Source organism: Ptiloglossa arizonensis, chromosome 6 (assembly GCF_051014685.1).
Source record: "Ptiloglossa arizonensis isolate GNS036 chromosome 6, iyPtiAriz1_principal, whole genome shotgun sequence".
Classification (NCBI taxonomy): domain Eukaryota; kingdom Metazoa; phylum Arthropoda; class Insecta; order Hymenoptera; family Colletidae; genus Ptiloglossa; species Ptiloglossa arizonensis.
The window spans coordinates 15,993,940-16,016,270 of NC_135053.1; the positions used below are offsets into that span (position 1 = coordinate 15,993,940).

Here is a 22,331-nt window from a genome sequence, read left to right on the forward strand (position 1 = left end):
ATTTACGAAATCGCGAACGATGTTTAAAGTATCGTCGAACGAAGAATTATTCGCGAACACTGTACACCGAGTGCAATAATCATACTTGTATTTTATCGACTTACCTTCATCGGCTTGACGACGTCGTAATGACTCTCCTGCGTTCTGGAATCGTAGGTAGTGCTCAACGCCGAGTTCTGTCTCCTGAAACGATTAGGCGTAATAAAATATACGGTGCACACTTGCGAATGTTGTTCTCAATTTTTTAAATAACGATTTTAGGGGACCGAGGGCCCGTAGAATTCTCGAGAACGGTTTGAATTACTTGGAACGCTCTCGAAACGCAGTTGATCGTGTAATTAATTATGTATCGAAGAATACTAATCGTGTCGAGGTAAAATACCGAGCTCGATTGAATACATGGCTCGACAAGTGTTAAAAGTTGATTAGTGACTCGAAGAAATCTACTCGAATGCTTTTATCGTTCAAAGAGGAACTTGTAAATTGCTAGGTAAATGTTTAGAAACAATGTACGAATATGTAGCAGTTTTCTAATTCTTAGTATATTATTTATTCTCTAGAATTTCCTATTCGAGTGTTTAGTATTCAGTTCTATGGTCAAATATAGACTTTGGTGGACGAAGGAATGCAGTGAAATATTTTTTTTGATCATTGAAATACAAATTTTGAGTATATATAAATATTCAAAAGTTTCGTCGATTTTATAAAAACACACTGTTCTTTTTACCAACTGAAACCAAGTTGTAGTTGGACAAATAGAATTATAAAGTTATCTCTGGTTTCAGTTTCAACTGATATTAAACTATCTATGTCACTGGTATATTTTTTATTCTCAAATGAAACGTTTCAGAGCAAATTCTACATTATCGTACCAGATTTAAAAATTCTAAATTATATTAAAACACTTTGAAAGTTTTATATTAAGAACTATATTTAGATACTTTGAAATTTTTTTGTTGGAAAGTATATTGAGATACTTTGAAACTTTTATATTAAGAACTATATTAAGATACTTTGTAATTTTTGTATTGAGAACTATATTAAGATACTTTAAAACTTATAGTAAAAATTATATTAAGATACTTTGAAACTTTTGTATTAAAAATTATATTAGGATATTTTGAAACTTTTATAGTAAAAATTATATTAAGATACTTTGAAACTTTTGTATTAAGAATTATATTAAGATACTTTAAAACTTTTATAGTAAAATTATATTAGGATACTTTGAAACTTTTGTATAGAAAACTATACTAAGATACTTTGAAACTTTTATAGTAAAAATTATATTGAGATACTTTGAAACTTTTATATTAAGAACCATAATAAGATACTTTAAAATTTTTATATTGAAAACTATATTAAGATACTTTGAAACTTTTGTATAGAAAATTATACTAAGATACTTTGAAACTTTTGTATTGAGAGCTATATTAAGATGTTTTAAAACTTTTATATTAAAAATTATATTAGGATATTTTGAAACTCTTATATTAAGAACTATATTAAGATACTTTGAAACTTTTATAGTAAAAATTATATTAGGATACTTTGAAACTTTTGTATAGAAAACTACACTAAGATACTTTGAAACTTTTATAGTAAAAATTATATTAAGATACTTTGAAACTTTTGTATTAAGAATTATATTAAGATACTTTAAAACTTTTATAGTAAAAATTATATTAAGATACTTTGAAACGTTTGTATTAAGAACCATATTAAGATACTTTGAAATTTTTGTATTAAGTTGGTAACTATATTAAAATACTTTGAAACTTTAATATTAAGAAGTATATTAGGATACTTACACCACCGAATCAGATCCATTTAGCGTAGGTTTCGGCGACTGGATACCAGACCGAACAGGTGTACCCATATGCACAGGCGAGGGCCCTTTGCTACCCAAAGGTTGCTTCATGCTGTAATCACGAAAGAAAACAAACGATCAGTTCCCAAATCCCCGGATTACCTTCGTACAAAAATGATAGCCCATTCGACATAATTGAACGTCGTTCCCCCAAAATCTACGACGGTATTAAATCGGTGCCCGTATCATGATACTAAAAATTTCTATATCGAGTTCGAAACAACCATTTGGCACCAAAGCCTGTCGTCATTCTCACGTTGGCAGCCATTTATAGGGTCACCGACAATCAAGATTTTCATCGTAATATCATCCGGAAGGGACGATGAGGTTAGAAGGGTCATTCGAGACACTGGTCATTATTCAAGCAGGACATGATTTATGGAAACAAGGTATCCCGCATCCCTTATAGATCTGAATAAACACGGTCTTCCTTTCTTCCCGGTTAGACATTACTTAACGCGAATATAATTAACTTCCTAATACACGTATACGAAAAAAAATCGCGAAATGTGCTTCGTCAGTACGATAAAAGTACACATTAAACTTTTAACCCGGTGAAATTATATCGCGTACGATTACTGCACAGTTATATAAGTACACGTGTAAAATATACATTATACATCGTGTAATTATTAACTTTAATATATGACGCTCGCACACGCGTACGCTACCGTCTGAAATATTCGAAGCCCCTCGAACAAACGTATTACCCAACGTGAAACTCGTAAAAGAAATTCTTGCATCAATCTCCCATTGTTTTCGTAAGAACATAAATTCACACAAATTTCTTTCGCGGTGATATTTACGAGTAACAGTCTCCAACGACTCTTCTTTTTTTTCTCTCTCTCTCTCTTTCTTTGCTACCGACGAACTTACATATGTAAACATAAAATTTTGTATTTCTTCTACCGTACCGAAATCGAGTATACAAAATTCACAAAGAAACGTTTCGTCGAGTTCTCCGGGAATATTCACGAGACGATACCTTTCGTGTATTTACTGGCAACACCGATGGAACACAATACCGCGGTGCACTTTTTTTTTCTATTTTAACGCGTGGTTCGTTCGCCCGTTTTACAAACATTTTCCAGGCCGGTGTCGAACGGTTTCCATGGAGCCCGACGCTCGATTTTCAAGCCGCTGTGCTGCGTTCCGTTATATAAAATCTCGCGGTGTCATCGCGATGTTCCTCGTCACGATATTTCAAACGATACTTCTCTGCGCGGCGATTTTCGTGGACGGTCGACGCTTCGAAAATCAGCACGCGCGCGTCAGCCCGCCGGGGACTGGGAAGCGGAAACTGTTCATAATTCAGCGACGCATTTTAAACGAACAGAGACCGAAAGTTAACGTGCGACAGTCACGTGTAAAAATTCTTTGATAACCGGGCGAGAAGTTCGATCTCGACGAAGATACGAGAATCTGGATTTGAAAATTCGTCGAGAACGAGAAGTGTACCTGTGGAGCTTTCAGAGAATAATATCGAAGAAAATTCACGCGTTAACGACGATAGAAATATATTTATAGCGATTGTTTCGTTGGCATTGATTATTCAAAGAATAATCGAATGTAGAAATGCACTTATCGTAAAGATTCTACGGTAATTATCATCGATGAGCGTTTAAAGAATAATATCGACCAAAATTGGCGAACTAACGATAGAAATATATTTATCGTAACGATTTTGCTATCGTTGAAGAGCATCCAGAGAATAATATCGATGAAAATTCGCGGATCGACTGTAAAAATGCACTTATCGCAAAGATTCTACGATAATTATCATCGATGAGCGTTTAAAGAATAATATCGACTAAAATTGGCGAACTAACGATAGAAATATACTTATCGCAACGATTTTGCTATCACTGAAGAGTATCCAAAGTACAATATCGACGAAACTTCACGAACCGACGATAAAAATGCACTTATCGCAAAGATCCTGCGACAATTACCATTGATAAGTGTCGAAATCGTACTATCGTCAAAAATATTCACGGATCGATTTTAGAAACTTATCGCAACGATCTAGCTACCATCGAGCTTCAAAAGAATAGTATCTCCGAAAATTCGTCAATTGACGTGCACTTATCGCAAAGATTCAACGACAGCTTTCAACGAATCGAAATCGTATCCAGAAACTATAACGAAAACACACTTAACGTATCAATGGTACCGTCGACGAGTTTCAAAAGAATACTATCTACGAAAATTCTTAAACCGACGTGCACTTATCGCAAAGATCCAACGACAACTTTCAACGAATCGAAATCGTATCCAGAAACTATTGTATAACAAAAACACACTCAACGCATCGATCGTACCGTCGACGAGCTTCAAAAGAATACCATTTACAAAAATTCTTAAACCGACGTGCACTTATCGCAAAGATTCAACGACAGCTTTCAACGAATCGAAATCGTCTCCAGAAACCACAAACAAAAACACACTCAACGCACCGATCGTCCGGTCAACGATCTTCAAAATCGTAACACGGTCAAAAATTAACGGACCAATTACATAGATACACTTATCGCGAAGATGCCACGATAACAAACATCGATGTAACAAACTCGTCGTACCGATTGACGCAAGGCGGCGTGTTCCCGGCACTCTTCAAGCTGCATGTGCTACTGTGGCTGCTCTGTTTGGTATAAATCGGCCGATTGTTCGGTGCCGTGCTGACACGCTCCGCGATGCGAAACCGCGGTATGGTGGGCTTGTGGTAAATCATCGTTCCGTCAGTAATCGTGCGATCGGTACCGGTTCCTTCGTCGAACGTATTCACAGTATCATCCCGCGCGTTCACGAGCGGTGTCACACGCGAGAAACCAAGGCACAGATCCACCGAACTTGTAGTAAAAATCTCGTAAACGACACCACTATCGCTGCTGGTCGTCGTCGATCGTGTTCAATCGGTCGTCTACGTTGCGGTGAAACGGAGCGGACACGAGCGCGTTGCGATCGGTTCGCGGTCACGTTGCAATTTGACCGCCTTGGAAGTCGTGGAATTCGTAGCGCAGCGTGCGTCTTATTTAGGGGCGTCCGATCGAGGGACGGAATCTCGAGATCGCGGCGTGCACGGTGCCGCCGTCGCGATGCTGCTACCGAGGAAGCCCGACGTCGAGTATCGGAGGGAGCCAAGCGGCGCACACGATTTCGCCCGCCAGCGGCATTAGACTCGACTGCCCGTCGAATCACTGACTACGCTCGTAATAACAAAGCGTATCGCGGCCTATCAGAGCCTGCCTTGATTTCCCGCGACTGGTTGCTCCCTTCGACGCGCACGCGGGCCCCTGCGGTCAGCTGTGCCCGCCAAACCTACCAGCGCAACGTGCCCACGGTTAATCTTTCGTAACGCTTTTCGGGGATTTGCAGCGCACAGTGTACGCCCAGTATATTATTCTACGTCCGAGAGAATTTTCTAGAGAATTTTCTAGAGAATTTTCTAGACGATTTTCTAGACGATTTTCTAGACAATTTTCTAGAGAATTTTTTAGACGATTTTTTAGAGAATTTTCTAGACGATTTTTTAGAGAATTTTCTAGAGAATTTTCTAGAGAATTTTCTAGACGATTTTCTAGAGAATTTTCTAGACCATTTTCTAAACGATTTTCTAGACAATTTTCTAAAGAATTTTCTAGACGATTTTCTAGAGAATTTTCTAAACGATTTTCTAGACAATTTTCTAAAGAATTTTCTAGACGATTTTCTAAAGAATTTTCTAGGCGATTTTCTAGACGATTTTCTAGACGATTTTCTAGACGATTTTCTAGACGATTTTCTAAACGATTTTCTAGAGAATTTTCTAGACGATGTTTTAGACGATTTTCTAGACGATTTTCTAGAAAATTTTCTAGACGATTTTTTAGACAATTTTCTTGAGAATTTTCTAGACGATTTTCTAGACAATTTTTTAGAGAATTTTCTAGATGATTTTCTAGACGATTTTCTAGAGAATTTTCTAGATGATTTTCTAGACGATTTTCTAGACGATTTTTTGAGGGATTAGCCAAACCACGCGCTCAAAAAGGGGTAATATTAGGTTGTTCGGAAAGTCATTTCGTTTTACAAAATGGAGAATATATAATTTAGTAAAACGTTTATACATTCTAAAAAAATTATGTTTCGTTTACATTGAAAAAAACGAAATGACTTGAGGAACAACCAAATAAAATTAGACATCGTGGTCGAAAGTGTACTCGTCTAAGGTATAAAATGGACAGGGGACATATTTTAGGAATTGTTACAGAAACTTTTATGTATCGTTTTTTTAAATAGTATCTATTCTATGTGGGTGTCTTTCTTTTGGAAATTTGTAACAGTAGCTACGAATGGGAACAATTCATCTAATGAATGTGTGAGATTTGTGTAAAGATTTCAAAATTTCTCGAAGAGTTGATGGCGATGAAAGAAAGGAAGAAAGATAAAATTAGTATTGCAACTACAAAATTGAAGTACTTAATAAAGAAGTGCACTATAAGTAGTAGAGACTAAAGTAAGGGGAATGTAAATTTCGAAGAAGATTTTTGAAAAAACCATCTCCAACGCTTCCAAAAGTAACATTCAAGCGTTTATCAAACAATTTCGAACCGACCTATATCCCTGGAATCGTTAAAAATTATCTGGCAACCGATCAACGTCGAATAGCGAATTTCCACGCAAACACAATGTATATTCATTTACAGGTATCGGTAAAACGGTGTCGGAGTAACGTTTTTCGATTTCCAACGGCGAATCGAGCCGAGATACTTGGACCGGTAGTTTTGCGGTTAGCGTTGGCCATATCGGTCGTAAAACGAGCTTTTCCAACGGTTTTCCACCGAAACGAGAAAGTGACACTGGACGGGGTAGAGGATCCCTTCGGATAGAATCTTCTGGAGAAGCATCTGGCAGATGTGTCCCGAGAGTTGAGATTCGCAGCCGGCGTAGCACAGTTATTTCTCGCGTTCGAGAACGACACGCGTTTCTAGTATCCGCTCACGGTAAACTATCCCGCGCACGAGTCACAGTGAATTTCACAACAGGTTGAACGCACTGCCACACTTTCCGCCCGAACACCAACGTGCGGATTCCTATAAATTTTCCAAACGTCACCACGTACGCGTTCGCGTACGAAATTCCTCGTTCTGCTTTCCTGAATCGCGCTCCCGCGAAGATCGCGCGTACGGGCACCGAGAGAACCGTTCCTTGCGAACGATTTGCATAAAATGGTTCCTGGCTGGAACCATTCGTCGACTTTAACCACCGGACGTCCCCGAGATTTTCACGCGAGAGGAATGGATCGTCGTCGAGGCGATCAAAGACCGTAAGAAACGCGTAACGGACGATATTTCCACGCGTTACGGTCAAAGCGTGAACTTACAGTCGTTGCACGCGAACCGCTGCGAAATTTCTACGCGTACCAATCTCGCCAGTAAAAGTGTGCACAAGCTTGATTAATGGGATTTCTATTGCCGACCGTGTTATACATTTATCATTTACAATTATAGAGAAAGAGATGTTTTAGAAAAACCGAAAGTCTCGCCGACGCACAATGCCGTGTTTCATCAATTGAATAAAAGAAATCAAGACCCAACGAAAGGAAAACATTCCTTTGTAAAAATCGCGCGATCCTCCCGAGCGGGGAATTTATCAACTTTTATGAAACTCTGTATTCCAATGGCAAGCTTTTCTGCCGAGTGTGTATTATTTTCATTTATGAGTACTTTGTATATTTCTACCGAATTTGTATAAATTTTCAAGGGAAGTGGTCAATTTTTCGAAATTGTATATTCATTTATAAGTACTTTGTATATTTCTACCGAATTTGTATAAATTTTCAACGGAATTGGTCAATTTTTACGAGATTGTATGTTCATTGACAAGCTCCAAGTATGTATTATTTTCATTCAAGAGTACTGTACACATTTGCACCAAATCAGTATAAATTTTCAAGGGATTTGACAATTGGTCAATTTCTACGAGATTGTATATTCATTGACAAACGACATGTATTATTTTCATTCAAGAGTACTCTACACATTTCTACCGAATGTCTATAAATTTTCAAGGAAATTGATCAATTTCTACGAGATTGTATATTCATTGACAAGCTCCAAGTACGTATTATTTTCATTCAAGATTACCGTGCACATTTCTACCGAATGCGTGTAAATTTTCATTCACAAACTTCCACAGTGCTCCGAACGTAGATTTATCATATTCATTCATCGTTACTGTGCACGTTTCTCACAAAATTCGTAGAAATTCTCAAACATTTGCAACCGATACGGATTTCGCCAAACACGCTCGAAAACAAACCGTTGCGAAATAATGGTACATTCTCATCTCGCCTTAAACGGCACCTGCGATCGGTTCACCTTGAACCAAACCGAAGTAACCTACTCCCGATGCACTGTTCCACGTAAGAACGTTTACAACACCTGTTGTTCTTCGATGCTAACGAAGCGCCGTGATTCGCGATGGACGCACGGTTCCGCGATTTCTCCGTAATCGAGCGAATCACGAACAAAGCAGTGCTTGTGACCGATCTCGGCCGACACCGCGCACTAATTACGCGCCGCCACTTGCAACGCGCTTCCAAGTAGGTGGATAGATGGTAAACGTCGCGTCTGAGTGCCAAGAAAATCCTCGAACGATCCTCAACGGAGAAAGCGACGTGTATCGATCGATTCTGCGAATTCAATCGAACGGAGACTTTCGTCTTTTCACACGAGTGTCGAAAGTGTTCAAAATGGTTCGACGTTTAAATCGGAACTGACGATTTCTCGAAAATACTCCGCGTCTTTAAAATATATTCGTCTCTCGACCACACCTTTGATTATGTGTCACAAACGTCGAGTTTCTTTCGGATGAATCATCGTAAGTCGATCGAGAGCAATGGAAAATTTTAAGGTACTTCCTGTTTCGAAAATCTCTCGTTATTAAAACGATATTCATACTTTTGAGGAACGTGGTACACTATAGGTGATACGGTATTTCTATTCGAAGTTTTGAACGGTTTGATTCTCTAAATGTACTCGAGTCGATAGAATTTTTTCTTTTTTTTAATGTACAATTATTTTAGATTGCTCCCTGCTGGACATAATTGAATGACTTCTTTCAAGATTTCATAGTATTAAATTAATTTACGCTCCGTACGAAATTGTACATCGTGCGAGTAAACTACTCATCCAGAGGGAATCTACAACTGTTGTAAACATATCGAAGATCTGAAAGAATTATTCCAACGTTTGATATTTTACATCGTACAAGTAGGTAATTATTTCACGAAATATTACTTCGAAATGAAGGAAGAAATGAAAACTTTTGGACGAAAGATACAGGACGAACAAATACTTACAAACGAAGAGGTACGCCCAGTTGGGACAAAATATTATACTTTGAAGTTACGTTATCTTTGCCATAAGGGAAAAATGACTACATCAAACTTTTGTACAAAAAATGCAAAATAACCAAATATTCATGGACAAGTGTTGTAAACGTACACCAGTTGGAACGAAATATTCAAAGGATTCAAAATATTCAAATTCACTTTCCATAAGGGACAAAACTACATTTTTTTACATGAAACCTTTTTACAAAAAAAAAAGCAAGATGTCCAAATATTGATGAACAAGAGGGTAAACGTGGATCGTCTGGAACGAAATATTAAAGAGTCACGTCGCCTTAACAATGGGGAAATGATCAAAACTGTTATCACATGAACTTTTTCAAGGAACACAACACAATCTTTTTTACCAAGAATTTCCAAGCTGACCGAACACTCGCGGACGAGCTTTTGCGCGCGATTCGCGAATGAATCACTAGCGTGAACGTCATCGTGGATCGACGTTAACACGATCTTAACAAGCGCGAGCGATCGGGGTGTATTTCTTCGAACGTGGAGCTGTTTGTTACCATTTCGAGGAACGCTCACCGTGAGGAATTAAGTACGATGAATCACCGAAAACGACCTCGTTTATTGAACCCGTTGAAGGATCAAGGACTCACGGCCGCCTCCTATTTCAACCAGCGTAACACGCGCATTTCTCCGTTCAAATACGTCATATTTCGCGGCTAACGAAGTGTCAAGTCACTCGAAACGCATTTGGCCCGCGCCAATTCCGCGACTTTCGCCAAGGGACGTGTCAACGCGTTCGCTAACCAGCCTCGTTAGCGCGTACGCGGACAGCGCCGTTATCGAAAGAAAGGCTCGTTAACGCTTCAGAAATCGTTGTAATTAGGTGCGAATGAATCTTACCGCCCCCTCTGCTCCCCCTTTGAAATTTTTACGTCCCCCGAGGCACCTAAAAGGCACTTTTACACGCATCATGTTCGATGGTTTTCCAAACATGTTTACAGACGTGTCAGTTTTTCATGTTCAAGGATGTCGAGTATCGGTCAAATTGTAAGGTTAAAAGTAGAAATATTCGATTAATCGTCGATGTACTTGGTATTTTATAGTATTATCGGCGAGAGTAATTTTATTTTGAAAATTTATGAGTATTGAAGTATTGCCAGTTCGGTCACTCGGTCACTAGTGACCACCGTGACGTTTAAGGTGTTAATCATAGGTTGGTTCGATGTTCGTTCAAATCGTAGTATAATAAGTAGCAAAATTCGATAATCTATCACTGCACTTGTTATTCTATATTATTAACTACTGAAATGTTACTTTAAAGTTTCGAAATATTAAAATTTGTGTCTTGTAAACGCTTTAGAGAATCGTTGCAACTCAGGAGTGTAAGTGTTCACTAGTGACCACCGTGGCGTTGAACATGTTAGTCACTAGTTACTTTTCCATATTTGAGGACATCCTCGACGTTCGTTCAAACCGTAATACAAAAAATAGCAAAATACGATTACTTGGTGTATTTGGTATTCTATTGGGTTATACGGAAAGTCATTTTATTTTTTTATTGGTAAAAATGAAACACGATTTTTTTAGAGCGTACAAACATTTTATTAAATTGTGTATTCTCCATTTTGGAAAACGAAATGACTTTCCGAACAACTCAATACATTACTAACTACAGAAACGTTATTTTATAGTTTAGAAATATTAAAATTTGTGTCTTGTAAGCATTTTAGAGAATCGTTGCAACTCGGGAGTGTCAGTGGTTACTAGTGACCACCATGACGTTTAACGTGTTAATCACAGGTTACTTTTTAATATTTAAGGACATCCTCATCGTTCGTTCAAATTGTAGTAAAAAAATAACAAAATTCGGTAACTTATCGGTATACTTGTTCTTCTATATTACTTCTATATTACTAACTACAGAAACGTTACTTTAAAGCTTCAAAGTATTAAAATTCGTGTCTTGTAAACGCTTTGGAGAATCGTTGCAACTCAGAAGTGTAAGTGCTCACTAGTGACCACCGTGGCGTTCAACGTCCTAATCACTAGTTACTTTTCCATATTTAAGGACATCCACGTCGTTCGTTCAAATCATAGTATAAAAAATAGCAAAATTCGATAACTTATCGATACACTTATTCTTCTATATTACTAACTACAGAAACGTTACTTTAAAATTTCGAAATATTAAAATTTGTGTCTTGTAAACGCTTTAGAGAATCGTTGCAACTCGGGAGTGTAAGTGTTCACTAGTGACCACCGTGGCGTGCAACGTGTTAACGAACCAGTAGATCGAACGAATATTCTCTGTAAGGCCTCCAGAGACTTCGTTCTTTCGATTAAACGATTTTTTCGATCGAACGATCGCGTCACAGCGAGGCTAGAACGACTCTGCACCGAATTTCACGGTCAGCGTTCATCCATTGTTCTTCGTTCCGTCGAACGTGCAAGTGTCGTTCGAATGTGTAAACGAGGATAAACTTTTGAAATCCGTCGGACGAATCCTAGGTCGACGATAATTCAGTCGGACGTCTGCATCCAGCGGTAACATCGTGCAGCTACATCGTTTATGGCTCGACCACGACGATGGCCTCTGCAACGCGACACCGTTTGCATACGCACGTGCAGGATCGACTACCGCAGATTCGTCACGTTGCAAATATAATATTTTCGCCTGCTCCTGGTACGAGTCAGAGTTTGCTCACCTGCGGTTCAAGGTGACGACGAAAACTCATTGTCGGTCATACGGAGTACGAACGCGTCTCTCTGACGCGAGAAACATTCGTTTCCACTTTGACTCCCGAGCCACTTTATTATTTAAATAAACTTCATACTCAGTAAAGTACTGTAGTGCTCGAAAGTATAAACACCGGATAAAAGTTCGTACATTAACAAGCAAATTCGTACGTTGAGTATACGTGGAATTTTCTAGAGGAATTTTCCTAGCTCTTTTTTTTCTTTTTTTTTATAAAATTCTTGTTCTTTTTATAGTCGCATAAAGACCGAAAGATTATTAACGACAGGATTATCTCAGTATACTGTATCTTCGGGAACGTGTTTTTTCCCTGGCGGTAGTTTATTATATTTTTTACACGATTCCCAATCGTAAAGATTTCTTTCTCCGGATTTGTACATCGTTAATATTAATCGGATTCGATCGCTCGTTTTATGCGACCCAGGGGTTAAAATCGACCATCAGGTGTGTTTCACAAATGAAAACTTGTTGCTCGAAAATCGCTATCGGTCTTCGAATCGAGTTACGATTAATCGATTCTTTGATTGAATTTAATTATTGGTTTGTTCGATCACTTTTCTCGTATTTTCCATTGTAAAAGAATACTACGACGCTTCGAGAGCAAATACACGAAACTTCGCACACGTTCGTCGAACATTGGTAACATCCTTGGTATAAATAAAAATAAAAACAACGCACCTAATAGCGCTATTTCTTATCGAACGATAAAACATATTCAGCGATATATCACCAACCGCATCGAGTGACGCCATTAAAGTCACTTCGCGATAGATCGCGAGTTAATGGTTGTTTGCGCGTGGAAATCTTTGCCTCGACTTTGCCCGTGTCTCGAAAATGTAAAAATTCGCGCGTCTAGACGCTGCAACCGTACACCAGAAACAATGCACGTACGTACGTGTATTACCGGCGCCTCGTGACCGCGACAATGAGACCATAAATATGTATAACGAAACCATGGAGCCAGAATCGTCGATGGGGCACCACCGATGACGAGGTATTTACGGTCACGATTTCCCACCGTGACGATTGTGCACGTACTATTCCCATACATCCGGTATCCGGACACGGAACAATGTCAACGCACGGTGCCAATGAACCGAGCTCGAACACCACTTTCGTTTCTTCGTGGCACCTACACCGATCGGTGGACTGACTTCTTTCGCGTCGACGTCATTGAAAGTTATTTAGGTTACGAAACCGCGTTAACCGTTGCAAAACGTACGATAAAAGATAACGAGCAACGATCCTCGACACGTAACGAAACGAGCGCGCCGCGTGTCGATAATACAGGTATCTGCGATTGGTAGGTTTCATTTTTTTTTCTTGAGTCTCGCGTCGATACATCGCACGGGGTACGACTATCGCAAATCGCGATTTATCGTTGCACGAATCTGCTCCAGATCGTATCTGCTCGACGTGTTATCGATACGAGATTCGATCGGGTTTAATTCTTGTACGTCGATACCGATTTGTATTATACATTCGCGATGATTGAATTTATGGGAGAATTTTGATTCTTCGGGGGTTTCTGAATGATTGAAAATAGTTGTTACGAGATATTGCTACGAATTATGTTTCGATTCCATTCGTGAGTGAACTTAGATTAATGGTGTTATAGTAGATGTAATTTGGTCGGTCTAAGGTGAAGTATGTGTAATTAGAAGTATTAATGGAAAATTTATAAAGAATTTTTTTTCTTATGAGGAAACTGTACAGATAGGTCAATAAATATGGGTATTGGACAATTTTGGTATATTATAGATTTGAGTAATTTTTCAGTTCGATTGTTTAAAGCAATGTTTGGTAAGTATTGAAAGGAGAAATTTTAAGAGTTTTAGAAATGTAGAAAATCGATAAATATCCAATGTTCAAACATCTAACAACGTTGATAGGCCAACAAACATGGGTCTAGACAATTTTAGAAAATCATAGTTTCAAGTAATTTTTCACTCGGATTGTTTAAAGCAACGTTTAATATGTTATATAGAGAGAAATCTTAAGAGCTTTAGAAACGTAAAAATTCCATAAATATCCAATGTTCAAACATCTAACAACTTTGACAGACCAACGAACACAAGCATTAGACAATTTTAGCAAATCATAGTTTCAAGTAATTTTTCACTCGGATTGTTTAAAGCAATGTTTAGTAAATTATAGAGGGGGAAATTTTAAGAGCTTTATAAACGTAAAAACTCCATAAATATCCAATGTTCACACATCTAACAACGTTGATAAACCAACGAACACAAGCATTAGAAAATTTTAGTAAATCATAGTTTCAAGTAACTTTTCACTCGGATTGTTTAAAGTAACGTTCAGTAAATTATAGAGAGAGAAATCTTAAGAGCTTTATAAACGTAAAAACTCCATAAATATACAATATTCACACATCCAATAACGTTGACAGACCAACAAACACAAGCATTAGAAAATTTTAGCAAATCATAATTTCGAGTAATTTTCAAAGCAATTAACATTACTTCTAAAGTAATATTTAAAACAATGTTCAGTACGTTACGAAGGGACAAATCTTAACCCTTGTCCCTCGAAAGGAGACTCAATCGCCATAAATTTATCACAGTAACTCGCGACCTAATTATCATACTGTAAAAACTTGACAGACTTCGCGTTCGAATACCCCGCAAAACGTAACATATACTAGACACTGAACCGAAAAAGTAATATTCCAAATTACATATAATTTTTGCTTGAAAAAATTATACAAGAATCTTCGAGTGCAAAGAATCAACAGCTTTAGAAACATGTACAACATCGATAAACATCCAATGTTCGCGCGTCCGAATACGTTGAAAGATTTTGATTCGCAAGGGTGAAGCTAGTACCGGTCCCTCGAAATGTCCGCGCGACGACTCGACTGGTTGTTTTCGTTACCGTGACCGGATGCGACCGATACGCCGCCCTTGCAGAAAAGATACATTGCGCTCGACGTCTCGGGGCGTTGGTAATTTTAGCCCGTTACACGACATTTACGAGGATACAGCCGGGAACATTTATTCGCACGTGAAGAGGAATGCGCGCGACGCACACGAGGGATGACTTCCCGCCGCTCCTGATTTGTCTGCCAGGGTGGAGCCCGTGTCGGTGCACGTGGCCGTGGGAAAACAGCGCACGGCCACGGTGGTTAACTTTCAAAAGAATCGCCCGCGCAAACACACGGGAATAACATTTCGAACTGGACGAGAGGAACAAAAGCCAGTTGCTTCTCTCGAAACCGAAACTGGCGCACGAGGACGCTCGTCTCGCCACGGAATGAAAAAACAATCGTGATACTCCGTTTCCATTGGACGGTTCCATCGAGACGAATTGATGGAAGTTTTTTTGTATTTTTTTTTTTTTTGAGAAACTAACGCGGTATGATTTTTGTATAATAGTATAATAGGAAAATGTGTAATAGTATCGTGTGCTGGGTAAGTAAATATATTCGCGATAGATGGAATGTAATCGGTAAGGCTGGTGAGGGTGAGAATGTTTATTGGAATATGTGTGAATGATTTAATGTAGAGAAAGAAAATTTTCATCGAACGATTAACAATTCCCACGAGTTGAAAAAATTCAGTAAGTGTTTGTTGAGGTACATTCGAGGAAAATGTGTAATAGTATCGTGGGCTCGGTGAGTAAATATATTCGCGACAAATGGAATGTAATCGTCAATAGTAAGCGTGAGAATGTTTATTGTAATATTCGTGAACGATTTAATGTAGAGAAAGAAAATTTTCGTCGAACGATTAACTATTCTCAGGAGTTGAGAAAATTCAGTAAATGCTTGTTGAGATACATTCGAGGAAAATGTAGGTAGTAGGTTTGTGATTAAATTGGGGAAATTGTTCACGTTTTCGAATTTAAATTTCACATTTCTGGAAGTGTGCGAGTCGATACTCGTTTCTCGATAATGGTTTCAGAAGTATGGGAAAAGTATCCTCGGAAGTTGTTCTCTGATATTTCGTCTGGATTCTCCATGAAAGACCCGATAACACCGATGCAGTGTATTATATATTTATGGCGCACGTTACTCCATAAACCAACGTGGGTGAATATGGATTAAACGCCACATTTGTGAATTATGGCCGCACTGCGGATGCACATCGTGCGAAATGGAGGAACATGTGGATGATTTTTGTTTGGAAAAGTTTTCACGATGTTAACGCGGAATTATTTTTTAGTTGTTTTGTCGGGTAGTCGTGTATTTTGTGAATAGCTTTTGTGGAAATTTACGAAGCGAATTATCCTCGTGATTCGATTACTTCCACCTTTCGCGTGGATGAATATTATTTTATTCTAAAGTAAAATTTAGAACAGTCACAAAAACATAAAAGTAGAAAAGAGGAACTATCGTGTATCACAAAAAAAAAATATAGTATTCTCCTATCTTAAAAAATATGTTAACTCTTTGAGGCACAGTTGCTAAACAAGTGAAGTGATAACTAAAATTAAAAAATAGTAGGGTAGATATTAAATTATGTTAATTCTTTGAGGCACTGTAGCTAAACAATTGAAGTGATAATTAAAACTAAAAAATAGATTGATTAAATATTAAATTGCGTTAATTTTTTGAGACACTGTAGCTAAACAAGTGAAGTGATAATTAAAATTTAAAAATAGATTGATTAAATATTAAATTACAAGCTACAAAAATATTAAATTGAATAGACTATGGTACATCACAAAAAATACAGTATTCCCCTATCTTGAAAAATATGTTAATTCTTTGAGGCACAGTAGCTAACCAAGTGAAGTGATAACTGAAATTAAAAAATAGATCAATTAGATATTAAATTACGTTAATTCTTTGAGGCACAGTAGCTAAACAAGTGAAGTGATAACTAAAATTAAAAAATAGATCAATTACATATGGAGCTGGAATTACAAGACCATAAACAATTTCACCGTGCATATGAAGTGATAACTAAAACCAAAAAATAGATCAATTAGATATGGAGCTGGAATTACAAGACCATAAACAATTTCACCGTGCATATGAAGTGATAACTAAAACCAAAAAAAAAATCAATTAAATATGGAGCTGAAATTATAAAACCGTAAACAATCTCATAGTGCACACAAAGTTATTTTAATTTTGAAAAACATCCCACCGTGCATAATATCGAGTTACCAAGAAAACGGAACGTTTCGATACACTGTGCCCCAAAGAGTAAACCATCGACCAATGTGTTCAATCTACGCATGAAAACAAACCACGACGATCCTGATTGATCGTTGAAAACGAGTACCGTATCGTTAAATGAACCCGGCGGATATAATACCGTCGATTCTCTATCGGGTGAATTCCCGAGCGGTGATACACCGAGGCTCGCGATCGTTCGAAAGTAACACGAGTACGATAAAACGAGGCACAAGAACAGAAACGGGGCAGGGAGCGAGCGGTCGGGGTCACTGTCAAGCCGTCAAAATAATTCCGCTTTCTTTTTAGCGTTGCCCCGCCCCGGGGGTAGCTATTTCGATCGGCGCCACGTTGCTGTCTAGACCGTACCAGTTATTCTCGGCTCGCGCTTTAGTGCCATAATAAGCGCGACAAAGGCATTCCCTTGCTGCCATCTGTTAGAGAATGTAGCGAACCGCACGGTTTGATTGACTGCGCTCTCCGCGGCAACGTCGCGAGACTACTTGCCGGAAAACAATACGTACATACGTACATATATACATACACACATATAGGATTATATATATATATATATACACAAACACACAAACACATATGTATACATATCGTGTGGATTATGTCGCCCGAGTAGCTCGCCGGGAAGCGAGCCAACCCGATCACCGGTAGTTACTCGTTTCTCCGCCGATCGCACGGCGCTGATAGTCGTCCCGGTATTCCGGCCGATGAACAAACAGCGATCCACCGAAACGGAGACGCCCCGTTGAAACAATGAGCTTTTGTTCGGTGGTTACGCGGGACCGTACGGTGCAAGCAACGCGGCACGATGGAAAAACGATTCGTGCCGATTTATCGTGGCTCGGTAGCCCGGACGTCGATAAACGACGTCGCGATAATGCAGTGTTCGCTTACCCGTCGCCTTGGAGTCTATTATCGACCATCTGAGCGGGTAACGGGGCCGACAATTGTCTGACCAGATCGTCCCATTCCCTCTCCCGTTGCTGGAATTTCTCCTGCAGTTTCTGCTTTTGCTTCTGATACTCCTTGAACAGATCACCGTTGAAACTTTGCTCCAGGTGCTCGCCACCGAGGGATGTGCCCCTCGCGGGCACCGCGGTCGGTTCCGTGATCTTTGCCGCAACACCGGTCGGTTTCTCGGCCAAGGAATCTCTCCTGGAACTCCTGGCGGTGGACGGGGCGGGAGATCCTCTGTCACCCGCTCTACGCTCCGGCGTAGAGGTTGCAGAAGGATCGGCTTTCACACCTGCGTGGAGAAAGAACGCGCAGAGGTTAGGGTATGTACTCGTACGGTACGTGCATATGGTTCCGGTGAGGTAAAAATAACGTATACGTGCTTAATTGGACGGTGACGTTCCGACCGCTCGCGGAGAGCGTGGTACTCTTCGGGACCGAGTGAGGAACCATTCGATCCGAGTGCTTTCGACACGCTCGTTTCGCAATCTTGGGATTATTTTTAATTTTTCTTTTTTTCTTTTTTTGCTGTTTTGCGTTACCGTATGTAGACGCGAATGGGACCTTGAGAGTCTTATGGTTCGATTTTTTATTTTAAGGTAGTTTGCGTTGCCGTATATGGAAACGAAAAGACCTCGAAAGTATTATGATTCGATTTTTAATTTTAAGGTAGTTTGCGTTACCGTGTGTAGAAACGAAGGGACCTCGAAAATCTTAAGGTTTGATTTTTAATTTTAAGGTATTTTGCATTAATGTAAATAGAACTAGGATTAGTAGAATCCTAGTAATAGAATTCTAGTAAGAGAATCCTAGTTGTGGGATTGTTTGTAACTCTTGGAATTATTTCCAAGGATTATTTTTAATTCTCAGGAATTGTGTATTGTTGCCAATAGAACCAAAGAAGTATGATTCTCGAAGAAGTTTAACGATCCAAGTGTTTTTCATACTGTCGTTTTACATTCTTGTAATTATTTTTAATTGTAAGTCATTGCGAATAGAACAGAAGTGTTTTTCATACTGTTGTTTTACATTCTTGTAATTATTCTTAGTTTCAAGTTATTGCGAATAGAACCAAAGAAATTCTCGAAAAAGAAATTTAAAAATCCAAGTGTTTTTCACACTGTTGTTTCACGCTCTCGTGATTATTTTAAAAATGCTCCGAGTGACCACTTTGTTACGTCATTCGATGTATGTAGATTATAGAAGAATATTAAGTAAATATTTACTTTAGAGAAGACAGCTTCGATGACCTTGGCCTTGACATATCTTGTCGAGGACACACTTCTGCCTACAATAGATTTTAACGTTCGTTGTTGTTTAAAAGTGACGTTAAGAATGGAATAGAAAGAGAGATTTTGCGATGAAATTAGTACACGTTGTTTCACTCGGTTGTTATCGAATGAGTAATACGTTTGAAATACCAACACGTGGGCAGAAGAGGGGTATTCCTTTAATGACACTGGGCGAGCTGTAGGCCACGACCTACTGCATAACCATAGTTCGTCTATTGTTTGCATCGATGCATTGCACTAATCGATGACTAATATGTACGAGTGTACACACGTTTTCGTTATTGGCCAAGACGATCGCGCGACAAAGTCTCAAAGAAGAGGCATCGAAATGGAGCAAAATGGACAACGAGTCACACATTGGCGTAGACACAGATACAGAATATTAATTACCAGTGGAACAAAAATATTTCGGTGACTAAATAATTTTTCATTAAATAACGAGTGTTCTTTATCTACCAACAGACTCTGTTACCACTAACCTAGATACTTACCAAACACCATGTGTAAATATAATATTATATATATTTTACATATACACTTTACAGTGTATCTTACACAGTGGGAGTAGACTCTTGCAAAGATTCTACTCCCACTGATGTAAACATTCACCAAACCCTATAAAACTCTTACATTATCAAAGTAGAAGTAAACTTTCCGGTAACACGAAGACTCTGTCCCCGCTAACGTAAATGTTTACCAAACACAGTTATTTCAATAACGCAAAGATTCTACTCTTACTGACCTAAACATTCACCAAACATCGTATAACCATCACAGTATCAAAATAACAATATATTCTACACATACACTTTACAGTGTATTTTACACAGTTATTTTGACAACCCAAAGATTCTACTCCCACTGACAAACATTCATCAAACACTGTACAACTGTCACACTATCAAAATAACAATATATTCTACACCTATCGTTATAGTGTATTTTACCCACTTATTTCGACAACCCAAAGATTCTACTTCCACTGACAAACATTCACCAAACATCGTACAACCGTCACACTACCAAAAAAACAATATACTCTACACACGCACTTTACAGCGTACTTTATCCACTTATTTCGACAACCCAAAGATTCTACTCAAACTGACGTAAACATTCACCAAACCCTGTACAACTCTTATATTATCAAAGTAGAAGTAAAGTTTTCGGTAACGCGAAGACTCTGCCCCCAGTAACGTAAATGTTTACCAACCACAGTTATTGCAATAACGCAAATATTCTACTCCTACTGACCTAAACATTCACCAAACACCGTACAACCGTCACACTACCAAAAACACAATATACTCTACACACGTACTTCACAGTGTACTTTACCCACTTATTTCGACAACCCAAAGATTCTACTCCAACTGACGTAAACATTCACCAAACCCTATAAAACTCTTACAATATCAAAGTAGAAGTAAACTTTTCGGTAACGCGAAGACTCTGCCCCCGGTAACGTAAATGTTTACCAAACACAGTACCTACAACCGTCGAGTAACCAAACTAGAAATAAACTCACCGTCGGGACTCTTGGACTGCGCCCTCGTCCTAGGCGGTGCTTTGGGCTGGCTGTTCGTGGTGGTCTCCTGTATTGAAGGCAACTGCTGGAACTCGGCGTAGCTCGAGCTGAGAAAGACATCGCCCTCGTTCTCGAACAGCCTGTCCACGCTGGTGTTCATCAGTTTATTGTTCTTGAAACCGGTCAGATGGAAGCTCGCGAAAGACGATCTGGACATCGGATTAATGTCACCGGTGGACAACGCCATCAACGCCGCGGATGGTATCGGTGTGTTCTTAGGTCCGGGACTTCTTGGTCCGAGTCCAGCTTCCAGAGCCGGTACCAAGCTACGTGACATCATGTCAGCCGCTGATCGCGGCCTGGTGAACGGCATCGCGCTATGTGGGAACGTTTTCGGTTTTATGGGGGTGATCAGCATGTGCTCGGTCCAGGAGGTTTCCAGTGACGGTCGCTCCAGCCGCTCCACGTCAACGTTCAACGTTCGTTGGGCAAACGGTACGGCGAATGTTTCCGGTGGTATGCTCTGCAGCCAGGAAAGTAGGCTCAAATCGGAATCACTGAAGCCCACAGAGCCATCCAACAGTCTCGAGAAGTTCATCTCCACCTGGGAACGAATGGAGCAAGTTTTTAGTACGAGCTCGAACTTCGGTGCTCCCGATCGATACGTTAAAACGCGTTCCAGATGGGATCGCTCGACCCTTGGTTCCTAGCTTTAGACGAATTTTTGAACCTTTCGACGAGAGTTTTCGAGTAGGGTAACTTCACGTTGCATTTTTATCGTCGAAGAAAGTGTTTCTTCGACCGTTTGCGCTCGAAACTGTTCTTTGTATTTGGTTGTTTGGAAAGTCATTTCGTTCTCCAAAATGGAGAATATATAATTTAATAAAATATGTTTATACGCTCTAAAAGAATCGTGTTTCATTTTTATCAAAAAGAAAAGAAATGACTTTCCGAATAACCCAATATTTGCAAGAGTAGATAACGGAGAATAATTTTCTGTAGAGTGGAATCCGGTTATTACGATAATGGAAATATTCTGTGTAAAATTAGCCAGGAAAAATTAATCTTTGTTTATGAGTATCGATTGTGATAATTATACTTAGAAACAAGAGTTCTTAACAGATCCTGGATAAACCTTCCGGACATACTCCCGAATAAAGTACACTTTTTATTTTCCACACGAGTACTTATCACGAAAATCGATAACAAAAAGGCAGTGTCGCGTTAAACTACGCGCAAACATCTAAACCGAGCTCGACTTATCCTCCGTGTAATCTTATCATCCTCGTAAAAAACTCCAAATTTCAAAGTGATCGTACCAAGCGGATTCCACCTAACTACTTCAAGGCGGGAACTGTAATACAAACGCGAGAAATACGCTCCAAGGCGCGATCAACCCTCGCGATACCATTAATTTTTACGACCTTTGCAAAAG

At 39.0% G+C, this 22,331-nt stretch overlaps 1 protein-coding gene and 1 long non-coding RNA gene across 3 annotated transcripts in view; both read right to left on the minus strand.

Moving 5' to 3' along the window:
• Positions 1-22,331, minus strand: part of LOC143148684 (WD repeat-containing protein 47) — a 164,787-nt gene that overhangs the window by 91,710 nt on the left and 50,746 nt on the right. For both annotated transcript variants that reach the window (XM_076315261.1, XM_076315262.1), the window contains exons 3-6: positions 20,897-21,500; positions 18,017-18,368; positions 1,812-1,922; positions 105-183 (exon numbers count right to left, since the gene is read on the minus strand). In XM_076315261.1, coding sequence (XP_076171376.1) covers positions 105-183; positions 1,812-1,922; positions 18,017-18,368; positions 20,897-21,500 — 1,146 coding nt within the window. The remainder of the gene's footprint in view (positions 1-104; positions 184-1,811; positions 1,923-18,016; positions 18,369-20,896; positions 21,501-22,331) is intronic.
• LOC143148689 (uncharacterized) lies at positions 4,598-8,275 on the minus strand. The gene is made up of 2 exons (XR_012992567.1): positions 6,554-8,275; positions 4,598-5,188 (listed from the first exon to the last, which is right to left on the minus strand). It is a non-coding gene; the product is annotated as an uncharacterized LOC143148689 (long non-coding RNA).